Source organism: Ctenopharyngodon idella, chromosome 1 (genome assembly GCF_019924925.1).
Source record: "Ctenopharyngodon idella isolate HZGC_01 chromosome 1, HZGC01, whole genome shotgun sequence".
NCBI lineage: Eukaryota > Metazoa > Chordata > Actinopteri > Cypriniformes > Xenocyprididae > Ctenopharyngodon > Ctenopharyngodon idella.
The window spans coordinates 25,464,517-25,484,684 of NC_067220.1; the positions used below are offsets into that span (position 1 = coordinate 25,464,517).

A 20,168-nucleotide genomic window follows, 5' to 3' on the forward strand; every position below is an offset into this window, starting at 1 on the left:
AAGCTCAGAATGGACATATCAGAGCTAAGTGGCTCACCAAATCCTTCACACCGCATGAAGTAGTTTCGAACATCCTTAGGATATGTTCCTGTCACCTCCCCAGAAACAGGATGGAATCTAGTGAAGTTGTAACCATGGAAACAGTAATAGTGCTCTAGCCAGCGAAAGGCAGAAGTGCAGTTTGGCAAGTGTGTCCAAATCTTCTTCTTAACTGTCTTTGTCTTGATGTCAAAGCTGTAAGTTTCATTTCCTGAAGATGTTTATTGTGTTATATATTAATGGGCAAATCACATATAAGCAAAGTAACAAATTCTGAGCACACAATGCTAAGGTATACACATAATTATATACTAATTATTTAATATATTTATAAAGCCACCCAATCTTTAAAGAATTCAATTGTCATTGTTGATGTGAATGTAGAGCATATATGATTCAATAACCTTTGAAGAACAGCACTGAATCAGTAATGCACTCTCCTTTGGGACACTCAACAGCAGCATCTAAGTGGCTGGGGATACCAGGAAACTCCTGCTGTATCTCTACAGGGTAGCCATTCTCAAGGGTGTAGTTGTAAAAGCTAAAGACTTTGTCATCCTTAATAGAAAATTGAAAATACTCATCAGCATTGAACTGCGTGTCTGTGGTTGTTATATTATAAACTGTAGGCTTGGGTTTGCACTGTGTAAACAAATATTTGTAAAGTTCTTAGCTGTGCAAAGAAAAAAATAAAGTTGATTTCAAATTGTTTTGATAAAGGTACTTTCTGTACAGAAACAGTCGTGAGACAGCTATTGAGGTACTAGATGTAACTCATAAAAAGTACCAGAAAAAAGTAGATGTGGTCATGAACATTGGCATCATCTTGATGGTGCATGCGGAAGGCTGCATCAACATGACCCAGGTGATGATAGTCATCCAGTTCTTTGAATATGCTGCTTGAGATCTCAGCTGATCCCGAGAAACCTTTCCATAAATGGTCACCTGAATTTGAAAAATCAGAATCAAGAATGCAGAAAAGAAAAACTTGACCTGGAATGGTCATGTAAGGACATTTCTAAAATGGTGAAGGATAATAAAATATGTATTATCAAAGTAGACCTTTGAAAAAGAAAGTGTTTCCTTTTTCATCGGGAGTGATGGCATCAAACTCAATGCCTTTACACCGGTCAAGTTTTGCATCATGGTGGTCCTCTCCTTTAGGATCTAAATGTCTCTCAGGGGCATCTATGATGATATGATTACATGATTTTATCATTCATGACATCTAGAGCATGCAGTAGATCAAGAGTAATTATACTGCTGTTGTGCATCAATTTATAGTCAAACATAACACATTTAACCCTTAACATACCATCAGCATAATAATATGGTGATAGTAAAGCCTCCAGTGTGGCGAGAAGAATTTAGCAATTTTTCAAAACATCACCAATGTCAGAAAATCTGAAAAAATGCAGTGATAGATTTTCATGCTTACCTTTTATCATGGCATCATGGTGGCTGAAATAAATAAAACAATTGCAATGCTTTAAACTTTTAAGCTAAAACTATAGGTTATATGACATTACCCATAAAACAAGCATGACTTAAGCAAGGACAAGCTAAATTGTATGCTTTTGCAAATTGCTGCCTACTGATCAAATATTAAAGGATTAGTTCACTTTCAAATGAAAACTAACCCAAGCTTTCCTCACCCTCAAGCCATTCTAGGTGTATATGATTTTCTTCTTTCAGAGTTATAGCCTATTAATAAATATCCTGACGCATCTAAGGTTTATATTGGTAGTGAACAATGAGTATAAAGCTCAAGAAAGTGCGTTCATCCAAAGCAAAACGTATGGTCTATCGTTGTTTGTGTTGTTACAGAACACTACAAAGAACAATCAATAACACAGATGCTGACTGATTGAAGTCCACATCAGCATTTTTATTTATGTTGCTGCCTTCAGTTCACAGCCCAGTGCACAAATAGCTTAAAGGATTAAAGCAAAACGTACACAGCTCCGGGGGTTTAATAAAGGCCTTCTGAAGCAAAGCGATTCATTTGTGTAAGAAAAATATCCATATTTAACAAGTTATAAAGTAAAATATTTCTTTGTAAGTTGAATATGGAAGGCGTAGGACGTAGCGTAAGCATTTGAACTGTGAGAGGCATTACACTTTCTTTGCAAGTTGAATACGGAAGGTGGTCTGGCAGAAGCTATATATTTTACTTCATAACTTGCTAAATATGGATATTTTTCTTACACAAACGCATTGCTTCACTTCAGAAGGCCTTAATTAACCCCCCGGAGCTGTGTGGAGTACGTTTTGCTTTAATCCTTTAAGGTATTTGTGCACTGGGCTGTGAACTGAAGGCAGCAACATAAATAAAAATGCTGATGTGGACTTTAATCAGTCAGTATCTGTGTTATTGATTGTTCTTTTTAGTGTTCTGTAACAACACAAACAACGATAGACCAAATTTAAACTTGTAAGCAAACAGAGGTTCATGGAAATATAGTGGTCATATATGAACTAAAATAGTTTTTCATAATCAGATTTATACATCACAAACAACGATAGGCCAAATTTTAAACTTACAAGCAAACAGAGGTTTATGGAAATATACTGGTCAAATATGAACTAAAATAGTTTTTCATAATCAGATTTATACCACAGAAAACTAAGTATATGCAAGTGTTGTACTGTATGTAAGAGCATGGATAAAATGTTTTCTAAAGGCTATAAATAACGCATAAACAAGTTTTGAGAAAGATATAAAACCCTAAGGATACAGTACAAGAGTGCTGTGATTAAACTAATACTTGTTATATTTGTACCAACGCATTTGAGGATCTTTAGAAAACTATTTGCAATCTTTTCTAGATAGAATGTGATACTGTATCAGATACTCACGCTGGAGCTGCGTTGCTCAAAGCTAGAGCCAAGCATACATACAGAGAAAGAAACACCACTGTCATAATGAGCTGTTCACTTTATCCAGGCTAGCTGAAAAGGCACTGAAGTCAAAGGCACTGAAGCAGGGACTGCAGCAGGCCTTTATAGTGATGCTCTCAGTGGGTGGATGCAATGAATGTTGGAGCGTGAGCTGTAAACCTTTGGTAAACATGATGAAATTTACTGACAGAGATGGCCAGAACAGGGGAGAAGATTCCATTATTACAAAATCCCCATTTTAGATAATCAATCATTAACCCTATTAAGTAATAAAATAAATACAAACATGGCATGTGTCCCCCAAGACAAAGCAGCTTAAATGCAGTCTTTGCAGCAGCCCAAATTATTATCCAATATAATCTGAAAATCAGGCTTTTGAATAAGAAACTTGACCCTTGTCTGACAATAGACAGTTCTTTGGAAACCTCTGTCCCATATAAACATTTTTTTTTTTTCCTTTTATGTCTTTGATTTTTGTATTTCTTTAGAATTAAACTCACACAAGTGCACACACACACACACACACACACACACACACACACACACACACACACACACACACACACACACACTCAGGTTTGTTTTGCTATCTTAGTGAGGATATTGCATAGACTTCCATTGATTTTATATCAGGTCAATTATATTTTCTATCACCTAACCCAACCCCTACTCCTAAACCTACCTATCACAGAAACATGTGCAAAACACTAGATTTGAATAAAAACATCTTTTGGTTGATTTTAAACTAGCGAGGACCAGTCAATGTCCTCACTAATGGGTTGTGAAAGTATTTCACAATATAAGTAAGGACATTTGGTCCTCACAAGCATAGCCAAAACAAGTACACACTTATTCTTTGGAACTTTTTGGATCTTCTTTGAAACTTCGCTATCATGTCACTATCAACTACTAAAAATAATTGTCATTTTACAGGTAATGGTCTGTATTTTTTTTTTTTTTTTTTACAGAATATTCCCATATTGTCATTATACAATGAAATAGGCTACATGTTATTTTACAATGTGCTGTATTTGCTGTAATTTAAATTTCCACTATTAAATTTACAGGGGATTGCTTGTATTTTGTTATTACACCAAATTTGTGTTTTTTAAATGGAAATATTCTGTATTCTTACAGAATAATGTGTAATTTTACATAAAATGTTGATTCATATTTTACAGATTTTTTTTTCTGTAAAAATAGAAAAAAGGAAACAAATGTATACTGACAGAAATCAGCATTCATTCAGCATGTTTTTCTTACCATTTAAGATAGTGTGTTGGCTAAAGTAAGTTTTTTTTTTTTTTAACGTTAAATAATAGTATTTGTACATACAGTAGGCCTGAATGTATAGGCCTACTATAAATTATGCATTGTTAATTTTACTAATCTTTTAACCTTAACTTGCAAATAGATGCTCATTTTTATCATTATTTGGCATTGACTTATTCTTCCTCTAAATTTTCTAACCACATCTATTATTCATGGACAATTTATGTTTCTCCAAATCGAGTGCACAGCTTTGTGTGTGTGCATGCGCACACACAACGCAGATTCAAATTACTTTTCCGTTAGTCCTGTGGGGAACAGTGATGGAAGGGCGAGCGAGTGATTTTAATTTATTTCAGACTACACACGTGGATCGTGAGATTAAAGGGTTAGTTCACCCAAAAATGAAAATTATGTCATTTATAACTCACCCTCAGAAGGGTACTAAAAACATATTTAAAACAGTTAATGTGAGTACAGTGGTTCTACCTTAATATTATAAAGCGATGAGAATACTTTTTTTGCACCAAAAAAACTAAATATCAATGTTATAATTACTATTATTATCATTATTGTTGTCAATAGTATTTGATGTCCCTACTGTTTTATTGTTACACTGGTTATATCTGTTATATGTCTGTTAGATACTTTACTTTCTGATTTATATTTGATTCAAATGTCCTCACCTTAACACCCAGATACACTCACACACACACACACACACACACACACACACACACACACACACACACACACACACACACACACACACACACACACACACACACGTGTGTGTGCATACACATGCACACATATACACGTACAGGAGTTATTGTTCTAGACTTGTACTTATTGTTGACTGTTAGTATATGTGTTTGTAATGTAAATATTTTCACATTCACGCTTGCATAATAAAATAAATAAATAAATAAAAATAACGACTTTTCAACAATATCTAGTGATGGCCGATTTCAAAACACTGCTTTAAATCTTTTGTTTTGAATCAGCGGTGGGATCCCTGCCAAAAAAAAAAAAAAAAAAAAAAACCCCTAGAACGTGATTTTTGATCGGGGGACATTTTGGTTCCTGCCGCAGCGCTTTTAGGTCAGTTGTTTCCCACTAAGGTACGCTTAGTTATTTATCTATTGTGGTAATTTGCAGGTCATGTCAAAAAGTCTAGATAAATAGCTGTATTCCGTACAATTGACTCGTCAACTTATCTATATAGCACTTTTTACAATGCAGATTGTGTCAAAGTATTTACAGAGATAGAGGGAACACAATTTTCGCTGTACAGCAGCTAAAATAGTGTGATTGTCCAGCTTACAGTTTTTGCCTATTGCTTACACACTTTTTGCAGAATTTGGCTCATTATGTCAAAACTCTACACACAAGCCAGTCAGACATAGCACTTGGAGATTAACAACTCACATCTATGCCAAAATGAAACACTGCTATCAAAACTTAACACTCCTTTCTAAAAATGAAATTCTTGCAACAAAACCATACACACAAGCACCATTTGAATTACTCTTTCATATCACCAGCAACACACTGATGGGCTTTATATAAAACACTGCAGTCTTTGTGTTTCTATTTTTATTGTCAATTTCTCAGACTCAGTCTTCTGTAAAACTCAAAAGTAGAATTTCTGCAATAATCAAACAAGAGTTTTTACAAAAAACAAACATTCTTACAGAAATAAAGAAAAATAGAATCACAAATCATCAAATTTAGCAAAAAACAAAAGTAAAAAAACAAAACAAAATTACTGGATAAATTGCATATATATATATATAAAAACATACTTGTTTTGTGTGTGCGTGTGTGTGTGTGTGTGTGTGTGTGTGTGTGTGTGTGTGTGGTGGTGGGGGGGGGATCGAGTCGTTGCTTCACCATCGACTCGATCATAAGAACCTTTAGGGAGGAAAACAGGTAGGTGTACCTCAGTGTACTCTACTGTAACTCTACTGTAACTTTTGAGTGTTGCAACACATGCATCAAAGTGCCTTACATATATGCCTACATATGGATCAGGCATGCAAGAGGATTTGCACATGCTTACATACTGTTTTCAAAACTGTTAAACTTAAGTTCAAAACAATAACATAATACAAAACTGAATAAGACAGAAATTTGCTACATTTCTACAGTAATATAGTTATGAAATATATTCTGAATCTAAAAAATCAAATACTATCAAAACAATTAGATGAAACTGAACACCTACACAAGCATTGGTCTTTTAATTGCATTACCATCAATTCAAAAGGGGAAACTTAGGAATAATTTTGTTCTGTAATGTAAACATGGACCATGTAATATAAACTGCAGTGAATAAGCAGTAGAGAGTGTCATTCTTGTTTTGTAAAGTAATTTAAAAAAAGAAAACATTGTATAATGCTAACTGATGTTAGTGTTTTTAGGTCGATGTTTTATGAGTGACAAAGTGTGTTTGCTCAGTGAAAACCTTTGCTAGTGTTCTGGAAGAATGAGTTGATTTGAGACATGTATGAAGTGTTTTGGTAGATTTAGTGCATTTTGAATGTGAAGTTAACCTCTGTGCCAAGATGAAAGTTGGTTAGGAGAACTGTGTGAAGAGTTTTGAAAAAGTGACCTAAGTATTGAGAAATGTGTCCTAGTGATTGTAAAAAACTGTAGGAATAATTTTGTTCTGTAATGTAAACATGGACCATGTAACATAAACTGCAGTGAATTATAAGCAGTATAGAGTGTCATTCTTGTTTCGTAAAGAAATTTAAAAAAAGAAAACATTGTATAATGCTAACTGATGTTAGTGTTTTTAGGTCGATGTTTTATGAGTGACAAAGTGTGTTTGCTCAGTGAAAACCTTTGCTAGTGTTCTGGAAGAATGAGTTGATTTGAGACATGTATGAAGTATTTTGGTAGATTTGGTGCATTTTGAATGTGAAGTTAACCTCTGTGCCAAGATGAAAGTTGGTTAGGAGAACTGTGTGAAGAGTTTTGAAAAAGTGACCTAAGTATTGAGAAATGTGTCCTAGCAATTGTAAAAAAAAAACTGTATTACTGGTTTTTGTTTTTGTTTTTTGTAGTATTGTTTTGAATTTATCTCACCAGTGTGTAAGACTATGTTGTAGTGTGTGTGTTTTTGAGGGCTTGTGTGTCATGTCTGAGGGCAAAGTTTGATTTTTCAGCAAGAGTGAATGGTTTTGAGTGTAGAGCTTCATTTTGACCTGAAAATAGGATGTTTGGGGAATTGGGTGAGACGTTATGGATTTGTGTTTACTATTTTGAGAATATGAGGCATAGTTTCAAGAAATGTGTTTAAGCAATCGAGAAAAACTGTAATAATGCCTCGAAATAGCAAAAGTACGAAATAATAATAATACAGTTTTTTACAATCGCTAGGACACATTTCTCAATACTTAGGTCACTTTTTCAAAACTCTTCACACAGTTCTCCTAACAAACTTTCATCTTGGCACAGAGGTTAACTTCACATTCAAAATGCACTAAATCTACCAAAACACTTCATACATGTCTCAAATCAACTCATTCTTCCATAACACTAGCAAAGGTTTTCACAGAGCAAACACACTTTGTCACTCATAAAACATCGACCTAAAAACACTAACATCAGTTAGCATTATACAATGTTTTCTTTTTTTAAATTTCTTTACAAAACAAGAATGACACTCTCTACTGCTTATAATTCACTGCAGTTTATGTTACTTGGTCCATGTTTACATTACAGAACAAAATTATACTGAAAAAGTTTGCCCTTTTGAATTGATGGTAATGAAATTGGAAGACTAATGCTTGTGTAGTTGTTCAGTTTCATCTAATTGTTTTGATAGTATTTGATTTTTTAGATTCAGAATATATTTCTTAACTATATTACTGTAGAAATGTAGCAAATTTCTGTCTTATTCAGTTTTGTATTATGTTATTGTTTTGAACTTAAGTTTAACAGTTTTGAAAACAGTATGTAAGCATGTGCAAATTGGCCTGTACGTACAAAGAGTTTTGGCAGTTGTTGTGTCTGAGTGAGAAAAGAATTCATGAAATTTGAGAGATGTAGTCATTGAATGCATTTTGTGCCAAAGCAATGATAATTGATCCTCAGTTTAGCCCACATAGACTTCTGTTGTGCTCACTGTGTGAAGAGTTTTGCAAAAGTGACCTAAGTATTTAGAAGTGTGTCCTAGCGTCTGTAAAAACCTGTAATAATAATAAAATATATAATTTAAAAAAATCTCTTGGTGGGACGGGGGCGCTATTTGCGCCCTAGGCGATCGTCTAGTTTGCCTATGCCTAGAAATGGCACTGGTCTCCGCACTGGTCCTCGTCTTTGTCCTTGTCCTCTTCCACGTCCGACTCCTCTCTCTCCTTTTCCTCCTCTTACTCTGACTCTCATTGCATCCATGCTTGCAAAGTTCTCAAAATGGCTTACCTGAGGCCTATTTGTAGTGCTGAGGCTCAGACTGATTGGTGTTCTGTTTTCTGGGCAAGTGTTTTCAGGTGTGTATGTAAGTGCCTACAATTGCCAGATGAGTTTTGCATTTTGATAACAGGTGATTTCATTTTTGAACAAAGTGTCTAATGTAAGAAAACGTGTGTAGTGTTTCGCAATAAGTGTGTTACAGAATTGCAAACAAAGTGCAAAGTTCACAATGTGTTTAAGCTATGGTTACACTGTGTTTAAGGTATGCTACAAGAAGTTTAGGTATTGAGGCTTTGGTCTAAGCATTCGGTTTTAGTGTGTAAGCAATGGGCAAAAACTGTAATTAAGTTCAGTATTGATTCATTCTGTTGTAAAAATCATTAGTTATTAATTTAGTTCATTTACCTATACTAAAAACTTGTGGGCGACAATTTTCTTCCAAATAGGATAATTCTGAGCTTCTGGTACGATACTTGGACATTTCCAATCTGGCAAAACTGCGCAGAGTGGTGGCAGAAAAATAGCGGTAACAAGTAGAGGAAAATGTACAAAATCCACAGAATAAGAGGAATGTTTTGTTGTGCCTTTGAATGTCAGAATTGGAATGCAAAAAATAGTCTTCATTTTTATAGAATACTGTTGTTGAAGACGCCATTTGAAGCTAATCGGAGACGTTTATGTTGCAAGTCACAGACTGGACTGATGAAACCTGCAATGATTAGTGTACTATTTAAGTTTTTTAGCTTTTAGTATGAATATGTTAGCCTTAAGGTTATCAATAAGCTGGTGTGTTCCAAAACAATGACAAAATTCGCATTTAGGAGATATAAGCATTCAAACTTACAGTCTCTCACTTCCGCTATCATGGATCATGGATTTTCATGACATCACTGCAGACTTCAGCTTCTCATCAAATCTTTTGTCCAATCAAATGCAATCAAGTCCAATCATCTCTAGAATCTGAAGTCCCACCCCCTCCTACACTATAAACAGACGCTGAAGCTGCAGCTGAAATCGATCACTTGTTCACACATTTACTAGTTTCTATATGGTGAATGGCACATAATGCACTATATAGAGGATAGCAGTGGTGTAGTCTAGTTTTTTGTAGTGAGTATACTGTGATTTTTCCCTCCCAGCCTCATACTTTCCCGTCCCAGAGCGACACCCCATAAGCACCGGCACACTCACTAATGCATATAGTAGGCCTATGCAACTGATCTAAGCTACATGTAATTGAGAGCATTCTGAAAGAATGCTTATGTGTATGTTATAAACATGTCAATTTATTATAAGCAATTGTTGACTTTAACAGCCAATGACATTTACACCTAGAGAGACAGGACTGATTTTCTACTGTTTAGTGTCAATCACCATCTAACTCAGCCAGTTAAGATCTACATTTAGAATTAGATGTTATATGAATATTGTCCTTGGATCATAGGTTTTATCAGCTGACAATTTTCAATGCACATTTAAGAGTGCAAGTTGCAACTATTCTTACGAATAATGGAAAGATTAGCATGTCACAATATCACCCTGTTTGGACTTTGTTTTCTGTTTTGCACCATTTCCTGCCAATCTGTCATCATATTATGCATTTTGATTCACAAGCTTGCAATTCAATTCAGTATCAATTATTTTGAATATACTGTATATCAGGTACAGTACATGGCAAATTTTCTCAAGAAAAAAAATCTCTCAACTAATGCTGTAAAATATACATGGGAATCAGTAGGTACTACATTCATATTAAAGGTTAAAATGAACTGATTTGTATACAAACTTAAATTACACTTAAGGAAATTTAGGAAATTTTTATAATAATAAAGTTATAATAGCCCTGTCACACTGTCACCTTCAAGTTCTGTTTGTTTTGTTTTTCATTTGTCACATATGCTCCTTTGTTCTTGTTCCCACCACTCATCAGTCACCATGGACACTAACTCACCATCACAGCTGTGCATCCTTAGTTAATTAACTCTTGTGTATATCAGTTCCTGGTTGTGTTCAGTTCGGAGTTCGGTCTCGTTTCAGTTATGTGTGTGTGTACTTCTACCAGATGGGATTATATTAAACCTTGTATTGGAACTTTATTCGTCTTTGTCTTCATCTGCCTGCCTGCCTACGCACTAGGGGTGGAACGGTTCAGATTACTCACGGTTCAGTTTGTATCACGATTTGAGGGTCACGGTTTCAGTACAGTTCGGTATGTGCTATGTTCAGTAAAAAATAGGACAGTTATCAAATAAAGATAAAGAAAATAAAAACAAATTACCTAGCCACAAGAAACAGCACAAATAAATACATGAGAGCTAAGATACAAAAAATAAACAATGCTTTACAGGTTGTTTTTTAGCTATCTATCAGCTTTCAGGAAAATTTAATAAAGTAATCAAATATAAAATAACACCGCATATAAACTTCTTTGAATAATTAAAGATGAAACATTATTGAAGTTACAAAAGCTATTCAGTCAAGAGGGATTTCTTCATCTTTTGTCTTTTGATTAACATTAAAAACACAGATCAGGAATATAGACTGCTGTCCCTTAAAGACATAATTCAAAGATCCAGTACACTAATACTGATACACATGCGTTGTCTGTCTCGTTTTTCTCTTAAGACATAACCTACTACGTTTGATAGGATACTCGCTAAGATAGGAATGTTGACCATTTTTGTGTGAATTTGTCCGTTTAGGTGCAAGACTTCGAAGAGAATTTGCGCAAGAGTATTTGCACGCTGTGATGCAGCTCTCCATGTACGCGCTTCGGATGAGTACGCACACAAATCTCTTCACAGTGCGCGCAAATTCTCTTTTGCATCTTACAGTTGAATGTTTAAATTGGCAAGGTTTAAATGAGTTTAGTTTAAACACAGATTGCAACGTGAGATGTTCATGTCTCACCTGCGCTCGTGCGCTATCAACATCCGGGTGATGACGGCATAGATGACGGCGTAAATGACTGGTCATAGATCATCCGGCACGTCATCGAACCTTTGTTTACAAAGAGTGACTGTTTTGTCCATGTTCTTTTGATCATCGCTGTTGTAACGTATTGGGAAACCAGAATGCATATCCATCGACCGAAACATACATTAGCCGAATTTGGGATTTGGGATGAATCACGGTGCAACCGTATGCTGAGAGAGTGGATCCTGTGGCTCTGCCTCCGGCCTCTGATCGCCTCGCTCCGTCTCGGCCCCGTTGAATAACAGGAAACATTGGATTGTTAGTTATGAAAATTGCGTTGATCCAGATGAATGGACAGTTACACCCCTAGATGGTAATATGATGTAGCAAAGTCAAAGTAATTAATATAATTTTATTTAATACAAATTTAGCTAAATCAGATGGCAGCCAAAAACAAATGTTAGCCTTTCCTGCTCAACTTCCAGATCATAGTAGGTTGAAGTTTTGCACTGTCTCAGTAAAACATTTTGGAGATAAGCATTGCAGTTCAGGTGTGGAACGAGTGCTCTGTTCTTCTCATACAACAAATTCTTTGTTTACATCTTTTCATGCAGCTGTTCCCTTTCAAAGGCTACACTCAAAGCTACGCTTAGCATTATGGAAACATCTTTAGTCATGACCAGCTGTGAATATGTGTAAAATAACGTCAATGAAATTGACCTATATTCATAGCCTGCGTGACGTCATTGGAATGCGTTGTAGGCGAGGCTATAATTAGATGAACCGCAGGTGCATTTGCAGGTCTTTTGTCTTCAGAAGCCATACTGTGAAGTGTGTGTGAAGCAGCTCAAACTCTTTCCTTCCTTCATCACTTTGTTAGGAGTTAGATTTGACAGGCAGTGCGCAGAACTTTCTCTCCCCTTGTTCCTTTTTCAACTGTCTGACAAGTGAAAAGTGAACACACATACAGTGGGTACGGAAAGTATTCAGACCCCCTTAAATTTTTCACTCTTTGTTATATTGCAGCCATTTGCTAAAATCATTTAAGTTCATTTTTTTTTCCTCATTAATGTACACACAGCACCCCATATTGACAGAAAAACACATAATTGTTGACATTTTTGCAGATTTATTAAAAAAGAAAAACTGAAATATCACATGGTCCTAAGTATTCAGACCCTTTGCTCAGTATTTAGTAGAAGCACCCTTTTGATCTAATACAGCCATGAGTCTTTTTGGGAAAGATGCAACAAGTTTTTCATACCTGTATTTGGGGATCCTCTGCCATTCCTCCTTGAAGATCCTCTCCAGTTCTGTCAGGTTGGATGGTAAACATTGGTGGACAGCCATTTCTAGGTCTCTCCAGAGATGCTCAATTGGGTTTAAGTCAGGGCTCTGGCTGGGCCATTCAAGAACAGTCACGGAGTTGTTGTGAAGCCACTCCTTCGTTATTTTAGCTGTGTGCTTAGGGTCATTGTCTTGTTGGAAGGTAAACCTTCGGCCCAGTCTGAGGTCCTGAGCACTCTGGAGAAGGTTTTCGTCCAGGATATCCCTGTACTTGGCCGCATTCATCTTTTCCTCGATTGCAACCAGTCGTCCTGTCCCTGCAGCTGAAAAACACCCCCACAGCATGATGCTGCCACCACCATGCTTCACTGTTGGGACTGTATTGGACAGGTGATGAGCATTGCCTAGTTTTCTCCACACATACCGCTTAGAATTAAGGCCAAAACGTTCTATCTTGGTCTCATCAGACCAGAGAATCTTATTTCTCACCATCTTGGAGTCCTCCATGCGGGCTTTCATGTGTCTTGCACTGAGGAGAGGCTTCCGTCGGGCCACTCTGCCATAAAGCCCCGACTGGTGGAGGGCTGCAGTGATGGTTGACTTTCTACAACTTTCTCCCATCTCCCGACTGCATCTCTGGAGCTCAGCCACAGTGATCTTTGGGTTCTTCTTTACCTCTCTCACCAAGGCTCTTCTCCCCCAATAGCTCAGTATGGCCAGACGGCCAGCTCTAGGAAGGGTTCTGGTCATCCCAAACGTCTTCCATTTAAGGATTATGGAGGCCACTGTGCTCTTAGGAACCTTAAGTGCAGCAGAAATTGTTTTGTAACCTTGGCCAGATCTGTGCCTTGCCACAATTCTGTCTCTGAGCTCTTCAGGCAGTTCCTTTGACCTCATGATTCTCATTTGCTCTGACATGCACTGTGAGCTGTAAGGTCTTATATAGACAGGTGTGTGGCTTTCCTAATCAAGTCCAATCAGTATAATCAAACACAGCTGGACTCAAATGAAGGTGTAGAACCATCTCAAGGATGATCAGAAGAAATGGACAGCACCTGAGTTAAATATATGAGTGTCACAGCAAAGGGTCTGAATACTTAGGACCATGTGATATTTCAGTTTTTCTTTTTTAATAAATCTGCAAAAATGTCAACAATTCTGTGTTTTTCTGTCAATATGGGGTGCTGTGTGTACATTAATGAGGAAAAAAATGAACTTAAATGATTTTAGCAAATGGCTGCAATATAACAAAGAGTGAAAAATTTAAGGGGGTCTGAATACTTTCCGTACCCACTGTATATTATATTTGAGAGAAAGTCATGGCTGAACAAAGCAAACGGTGTGTGTCTCTGTGTTCACGTTCCATCTCCGAATCGGACACACACCAGTATTGTTTTGTTTGTTTGGGGAAGAGCATGCTGCCCTTGTGTTGTAACAGGGCGAGTGTCAGCATTGTGAATATTCACAGTTTAATTGCTTCGCGTCTGCTTTGCTTATTTCAAAGGGGTAGCACCCACAATGTGATTGTGAGGCTCGCGTGGCGATCTGCCTGAGGAGCGAGAGACGGGTCCATCCCTATTGCTCTCTTTCTCTCCGGATCGCGATGTCCTTTTACCAAGACCGAAGCGTGCCTCGGCGCTTCTTTGGCTCAGGCAGAGGACACTGAAGTGTTTTCCATTGGAATGGAATGGAATGTGAGTTTGTCCATCTCTGAGCGTTCCTCCCATGATGATATAGGGAACGGGAACTGCTCTGGGCGGTCATTCATGCAGTGAAACACAAGCAGACCCCAAAACATTTATATATAAATGTGTTTTGTACCCGTGACGTCGGCCCGCTTGACTATTGCGGGTGCGAAGGCACGCGTTTATACGATTCTGCCTCAGATCGGAGAGGCGCTCACATACTATCTCTCCCCTGGGAGCGCATCATCAGAGGCGTTTCACAGCGAGTCAGGCTGGTACTGCGCTGTACACAATGGCTGTGTTACAGGCATATCAGACTGATCTATGAAAGATTTAAGCACAGCCTTTCATTCAGACCGTGTTTACTTGTCTGGTAAATGGCCTTATAATATACATATATATATATATAATATAAATATATGTAAATTATAGAAATGATATATAATATGTATATATAAGCAAAATAAATAGGTCCTCCATGACGATAACTCGTTCATGGGGAAAACCTTATTTTTCGTGTGCCTTTGTGCCCTCAATGTCAACTTATTCGACTATCGTGGGTGCAAGGGCGTGTGATTATATGATGATGCTCCAGTTCGAAGAGACGCTTTTTGCAAGCTATCTCTTCTCTGGAGCTCATAGTCACTTAAAGAGACAGCACTCCCCACCAAACAATGCATAATAACATCTATACTGGTGGGAAGGCGTTTCGATCAGTGTGTCAGACTGGTACTGCTCTGCACACTATGGCAGTGTTGCAGGTGGTCCAGGCTGACCTGCTAAGAAAGGCTCAAAAGCAGTCTGTGGCGAGTTGCACGTCCCCTCGTAAAACTGGGGACCGGCTCGTCACGCTCAGCAGCCTCATAATATCTGACACCTGCCCCTTCTCAATATCTCCACATAAACCCTCCTTCCCCGCCACCTCTGGTGCTTCGGGGGGCAGCAGTTCTCAGTGAAATGTTAGGTGTTCCGTTGATTCCTGTAACACATCAGGATGCGGAACATCTAACATCCCCTCAAAAGGAAGTATCAAAATTAGTGCCCATTTCAGAGAACTTGGCAGCGTGGAACTATTGCCAGGGATTTCTGTATGGGTTCTAAAGACAATAGAAAAAGGATACAGAATTCAATTTATTCATCGTCCTCCGTGTTTCAACGGTGTGGTCTCCACTAACGTGAAGCCGGGGCAAGTGACTTTACTGTCACAAGAGTTGCAATCTCTTCTGTAGAAGGGGCCATAGAGCCCCCTCTAGAGAGAGAGTCAGGTTACTACAGCAGTTACTTCTTAGTTCCCAAAAAGGACGAGGGGCAGCATCCAAATTTAGATCTTCGAGGCTTAAACCATTCAGTCAAAGCTCTCAAGTTCAAGAGGTTAACCATGAAGATGATCATGTCGCAATCCAACATCACGATTGGTTCGTCACGATCAATCTCATGGTCGGGAATATTTTCACGTAGAAATATTGCCACAACACAGAAGGTTCCTGAGGGGCGAAGCTTACCAATATCAGGTTATTTAATTCGGCCTAGCCCTATCACCCCGCACATTCACAAAATGCATGGATGCAGCACTGGCTCCATTGTGACTCCAGGGCATTCGCATTTTGAATTACATAGATGACTGGCTAATACTAGCACAGTCACAAGAGATGGCGTAACAACACAGATGTCGTACTAGCTCATCTAGTTTCTCTAGGGTTGAAACTAAATGAGAAGAAAAGTGTTCTCTGTCCTACCCAGAGAACGACATTTAGGGGTCATATGGGATTTGATCATGATGTGGGCACAATTGTCTCCCGCTCGAGTCGAGACCATTCTAACCACCCTGAACAATGTCAGGCTAGGCCAAGATTGCACTGTTCTGCAGTATCAAGAAATGTTAGGTCTCATGGCATCAGCATCCTCGGTAATTCCTATGGGCCTCTTGCATATGAGACCGTTTCAGTTGTGGCTCAGAGCCGGGAGATTTTGTCCAAGCAATTCCCCACGGCAAATAAGGGCAAGGGCATACGCTGAGTGCTTCGTGCCCTTTCTAAAATCCATGTTTATGGTAAGTCATGCGCTAATGCTTTGTGTACTTTCAAAAATCCATGTTTATGGTAAGGGTTACGCGCTGCGGCTTCGTTCCCTTTCTATGTGGCTCAGACCCCGGTTCTTCACCTTGGGTCCCACTCTATATGCGTTGATGTTGCAAGATGCCAACAACAGACGCTTCCCATATGGGCTGGGGAGCGGCCTTAGGTGGCCGTCCAGGCCAAAAGGATATGGTGAGGTCATCATCTTGATTGGCACATCAATTGCCTCGAATTGATGGCTGTATTTCTGGCCCTGAAGTACTTCCTCCACCAGTTAAGGGCTTACCCTGTCCTAATGCGGGAGGACATTACTGCGGTAGCCTCTAATGCGAATCGCCAGGTTGGACTGCGTTTGCGACGTCTAGACAGGCTAGTGCAGTGCATTCTGCTCTGGGCTTAGGACAAGTTCCTGTCCCTCAGGGCGATTTATATCCCCAGATATCTGTCCAGACAGAGCATACAGACGGCGGAGTAGAAACTCCACCTGAGGTAGTGAAACAAATCTGGCAAAGATTTTATGAAACAGAAATGGACCTCCTCGTCCCAACAGGCAGCACAATGTCCACTGTCCAAGTCACCCAGCTCCCCCTGGGTGTGGATGTGATACGCATACATGGCCCAGAGTGCACCTGTATGCGTTTCCTCCGGTTTCTATGCTCCCAGGAGTTCTAACCAAAGTTCGCCAACAAGGGACTTGCCTCTTACTGATAGCGCCGCGTTGGCTGAACGGAATATGGTTCTCGGCGTTAATATCTCTCCTCGACGACTCGCCATTGGCGATACCGAAGAGGAGGGACCTTCTGTCTCAGGTGCAGGGGACAATATTTCATCCCCTACCGGAGATGTGGAACCTTCATGTTTGGCCCCTGAGTGGAACCAACTGAGGGACACAGGGATTTCACCTGATGTTATTGGGACCATTTTAAATGCTAGGGCTCCGTCCACTAGCCAACACATGGGGTGTCTTTGAAATATAATGTACTGCACACAATGCAGAGCCAGTAAACTGCCAAGTTGCTACAGTTCTGGATTTTATGCAGGAAAAGTTATCAACAGGCACATGCCCCGCCACTCTCAGGGTTTATGTGGCCGCTCTTTCGGCTTGCCACAAAACAGACTATGTCGCATTGGGTGAGAGATGCTATTGCCCTTGCCTATGAGGTGCGTGGTCACACTTCGCCAACAGGCATCAGGGCTCATTTCACCAGGGGGGTTGCCTCTTCTAGAGCTTTGGCGGGGAGTGCCCCCTTACAAAATGTTTGTGATGCGGCAGGTTGGTCCTCTCAGCACACATTCATAAGGTTTTATAGTTTGGATGTTCATGTTACTCCGAGCTCTTGCGTCCTTGAGTCAACATCGCAAGCTAGTGTCTGAGACTCTCTGCGCTTTGTGACACACTTCACAGCCTGGGGGTCCAGACACACAGTGCGGCGGCGTGGGTATTCTCGTTCCCATAGCGCTAAGTGCAGCTTTGAGTGTAGCCTTTAAAAGGGAACGCTGCAATCTGTAACCCTGTTCCCTGAAAAGGCGAGAACGAGAAGCTGCGCTTCTTTGCCGCACTGGGATGTCCCAGGACTGCTCTTTAGACAAAATATCTGCAAATGCACCTGTGGTTCATCTAATTATAGCCTCGCCTATGACACATTCCAATGACGTCACACAGGCTATAAATATAGGTCAATTTCATTGACGTTGTTTTACACATATTCACAGCTGGTCACGACTAAAGACGTTCCCATAGCGCTAAGCACAGCTTCTCGTTCCCGCCTTTTCAGGGAACAGGGTTACAGTGAAGTAACCCGGGGCGTTTTGTACACTATTTTTTTTTTTATTATTATTGTAATTGTAACTACAATCATTCAGAAACAAGCTTATCCTATCACTGACACACATCTCTACCTTTCATTCCAGCTGGATGATCAGCCAGTAGCTGCTCGCATCTCAGCCTGCTTGATGGAAATTTCCGAGCTTCACCTGGATGACTTTTACCCAGGGCTGGAAATGGCTGAGATTCACTGGGGGGACTCTAGATGGGAAGATTTGTTTGTCACCTGTTTGTCACCAGATGTCACCTGTTGGAGTTTGGGTTCCTTGCCGCTGTCGCCTCTGGCTTGCTTAGTTGGGGACACTTGATATTCAACAATGTTTTTGATCTGCCTGCATTGACACCATTGTATGCAAACTACATTAAAAACTATTGATTTTTACAACGGAATGAATCAATACTGAATTTACTTAAGCTGGACAATAACACCATTTTCTTTAAGAGCTGCTGTGCAGCCAAAATTATTTACCTGTTATCACTGTAAAGCTGCTTTAACACAATGTGCATTGTAAAAAGCGCTATATAAATAAAGGTGACTTGACTTGAAGTTAATCAAGTTACTTTCAAAAGGTGTTTTACTCTATTTTGTTCACTTCCGTTTGGGATGGGGGGACTGGTTGTCTCCCTCGGTTGCTCCCTCCTCCCTCGTGAGGTTTATTTATTTGTTTGTTGCTTTATTTTTGCAAAATGTCCCACACATGCAAAGTTGGTTGATAACACAACTGCAATAAAGTAACAGCCTATAGTTAACAATTACTTGTTTACAAAGTGCCATGGGAAGTTAAACTATGTTCTTATACTGAACGTTAATTCAGAATTAAGATGTTAATTCTTGGAATACAGACAGGTTTTTCCTAATGGGCATATCTGTCATATTAGCAAACACATTTTACACATGGGGAAAACCAATATTTAGTCAATAATTCAAGAAGGTTAAGCTCTTGATTCTAACTTGTACTTGGCCAATGAAAAAGTAGTTCTTGTAATTGTTTAACCATAGAATTTGTTATAATAAGGATATAATTACAGCTAGATCATTGATGACTCCTCATTGCATGCTAAGGGCAATGTTAACTTTCTCTCTCTCTTTTTTTAAAAAATCTATTCCCTTAATAGATTATATATTATAAATTCTTCAACAAGTTAGTTAAAATGTAACACAATAAATACAACAGAATATGATAAACTCTAGTAAAGGTGGTCATGAGAAGTTTAAAAAGCTTGCAGGATCATCATCATGTTTTCCCCTCTTTTCTTCAGTCTTTTTAGTGGCTGTTTTTAGATCATGTTTGACTTTCTCCATAGCGTTTTACTACATTCTCAATAGAATTCAAATGGGTTTCACATTTTATCATAGGAAAGGCTCGCGCAAATCTTATACTTTTGGAGTGCGCGGTGCATCACTCATGCTTATAAAAGCTCCGAACGTGCGATGTATACAATTAATTAATTGCCTGATTCTATGTTTCGGTGTGGGGGTTAGAGTACCGGCAATATGTGAGAAGTGCCGGTACGCAAGACAAAGCGAGGCTACGGTACAGAATTAAAATAGAGAAGTGCCGGTGCGTACCGGCCCACTTCGAGCAGTATGATCGCGTAGGTGTTTGAATCCAGATCGCGATCTTTTTGTGATTAATCATGCAATTTTATTGCGCTATGTTTTTGTGCTGAATTCGTTTAGTTTTCGTAGGCTATTGAGTGAATAAATACAGAAATCCATTCATTTCGCTAAAAAAAAAAAAAAAA

General features: G+C 38.8%; 1 protein-coding gene across 1 annotated transcript; it reads right to left on the reverse strand.

Moving 5' to 3' along the window:
* Window positions 1–435: 435 nt before the first annotated feature.
* Window positions 436–3,072, reverse strand: LOC127511941 (hemopexin). The gene is made up of 5 exons (XM_051892499.1): window positions 2,899–3,072; window positions 1,478–1,500; window positions 1,102–1,227; window positions 827–984; window positions 436–597 (listed from the first exon to the last, which is right to left on the reverse strand). Exons 1-5 carry the CDS (start codon window positions 2,961–2,963, stop codon window positions 436–438), a joined length of 534 nt encoding a protein of 177 aa, XP_051748459.1. The 5' UTR covers window positions 2,964–3,072.
* Window positions 3,073–20,168: the final 17,096 nt, after the last annotated feature.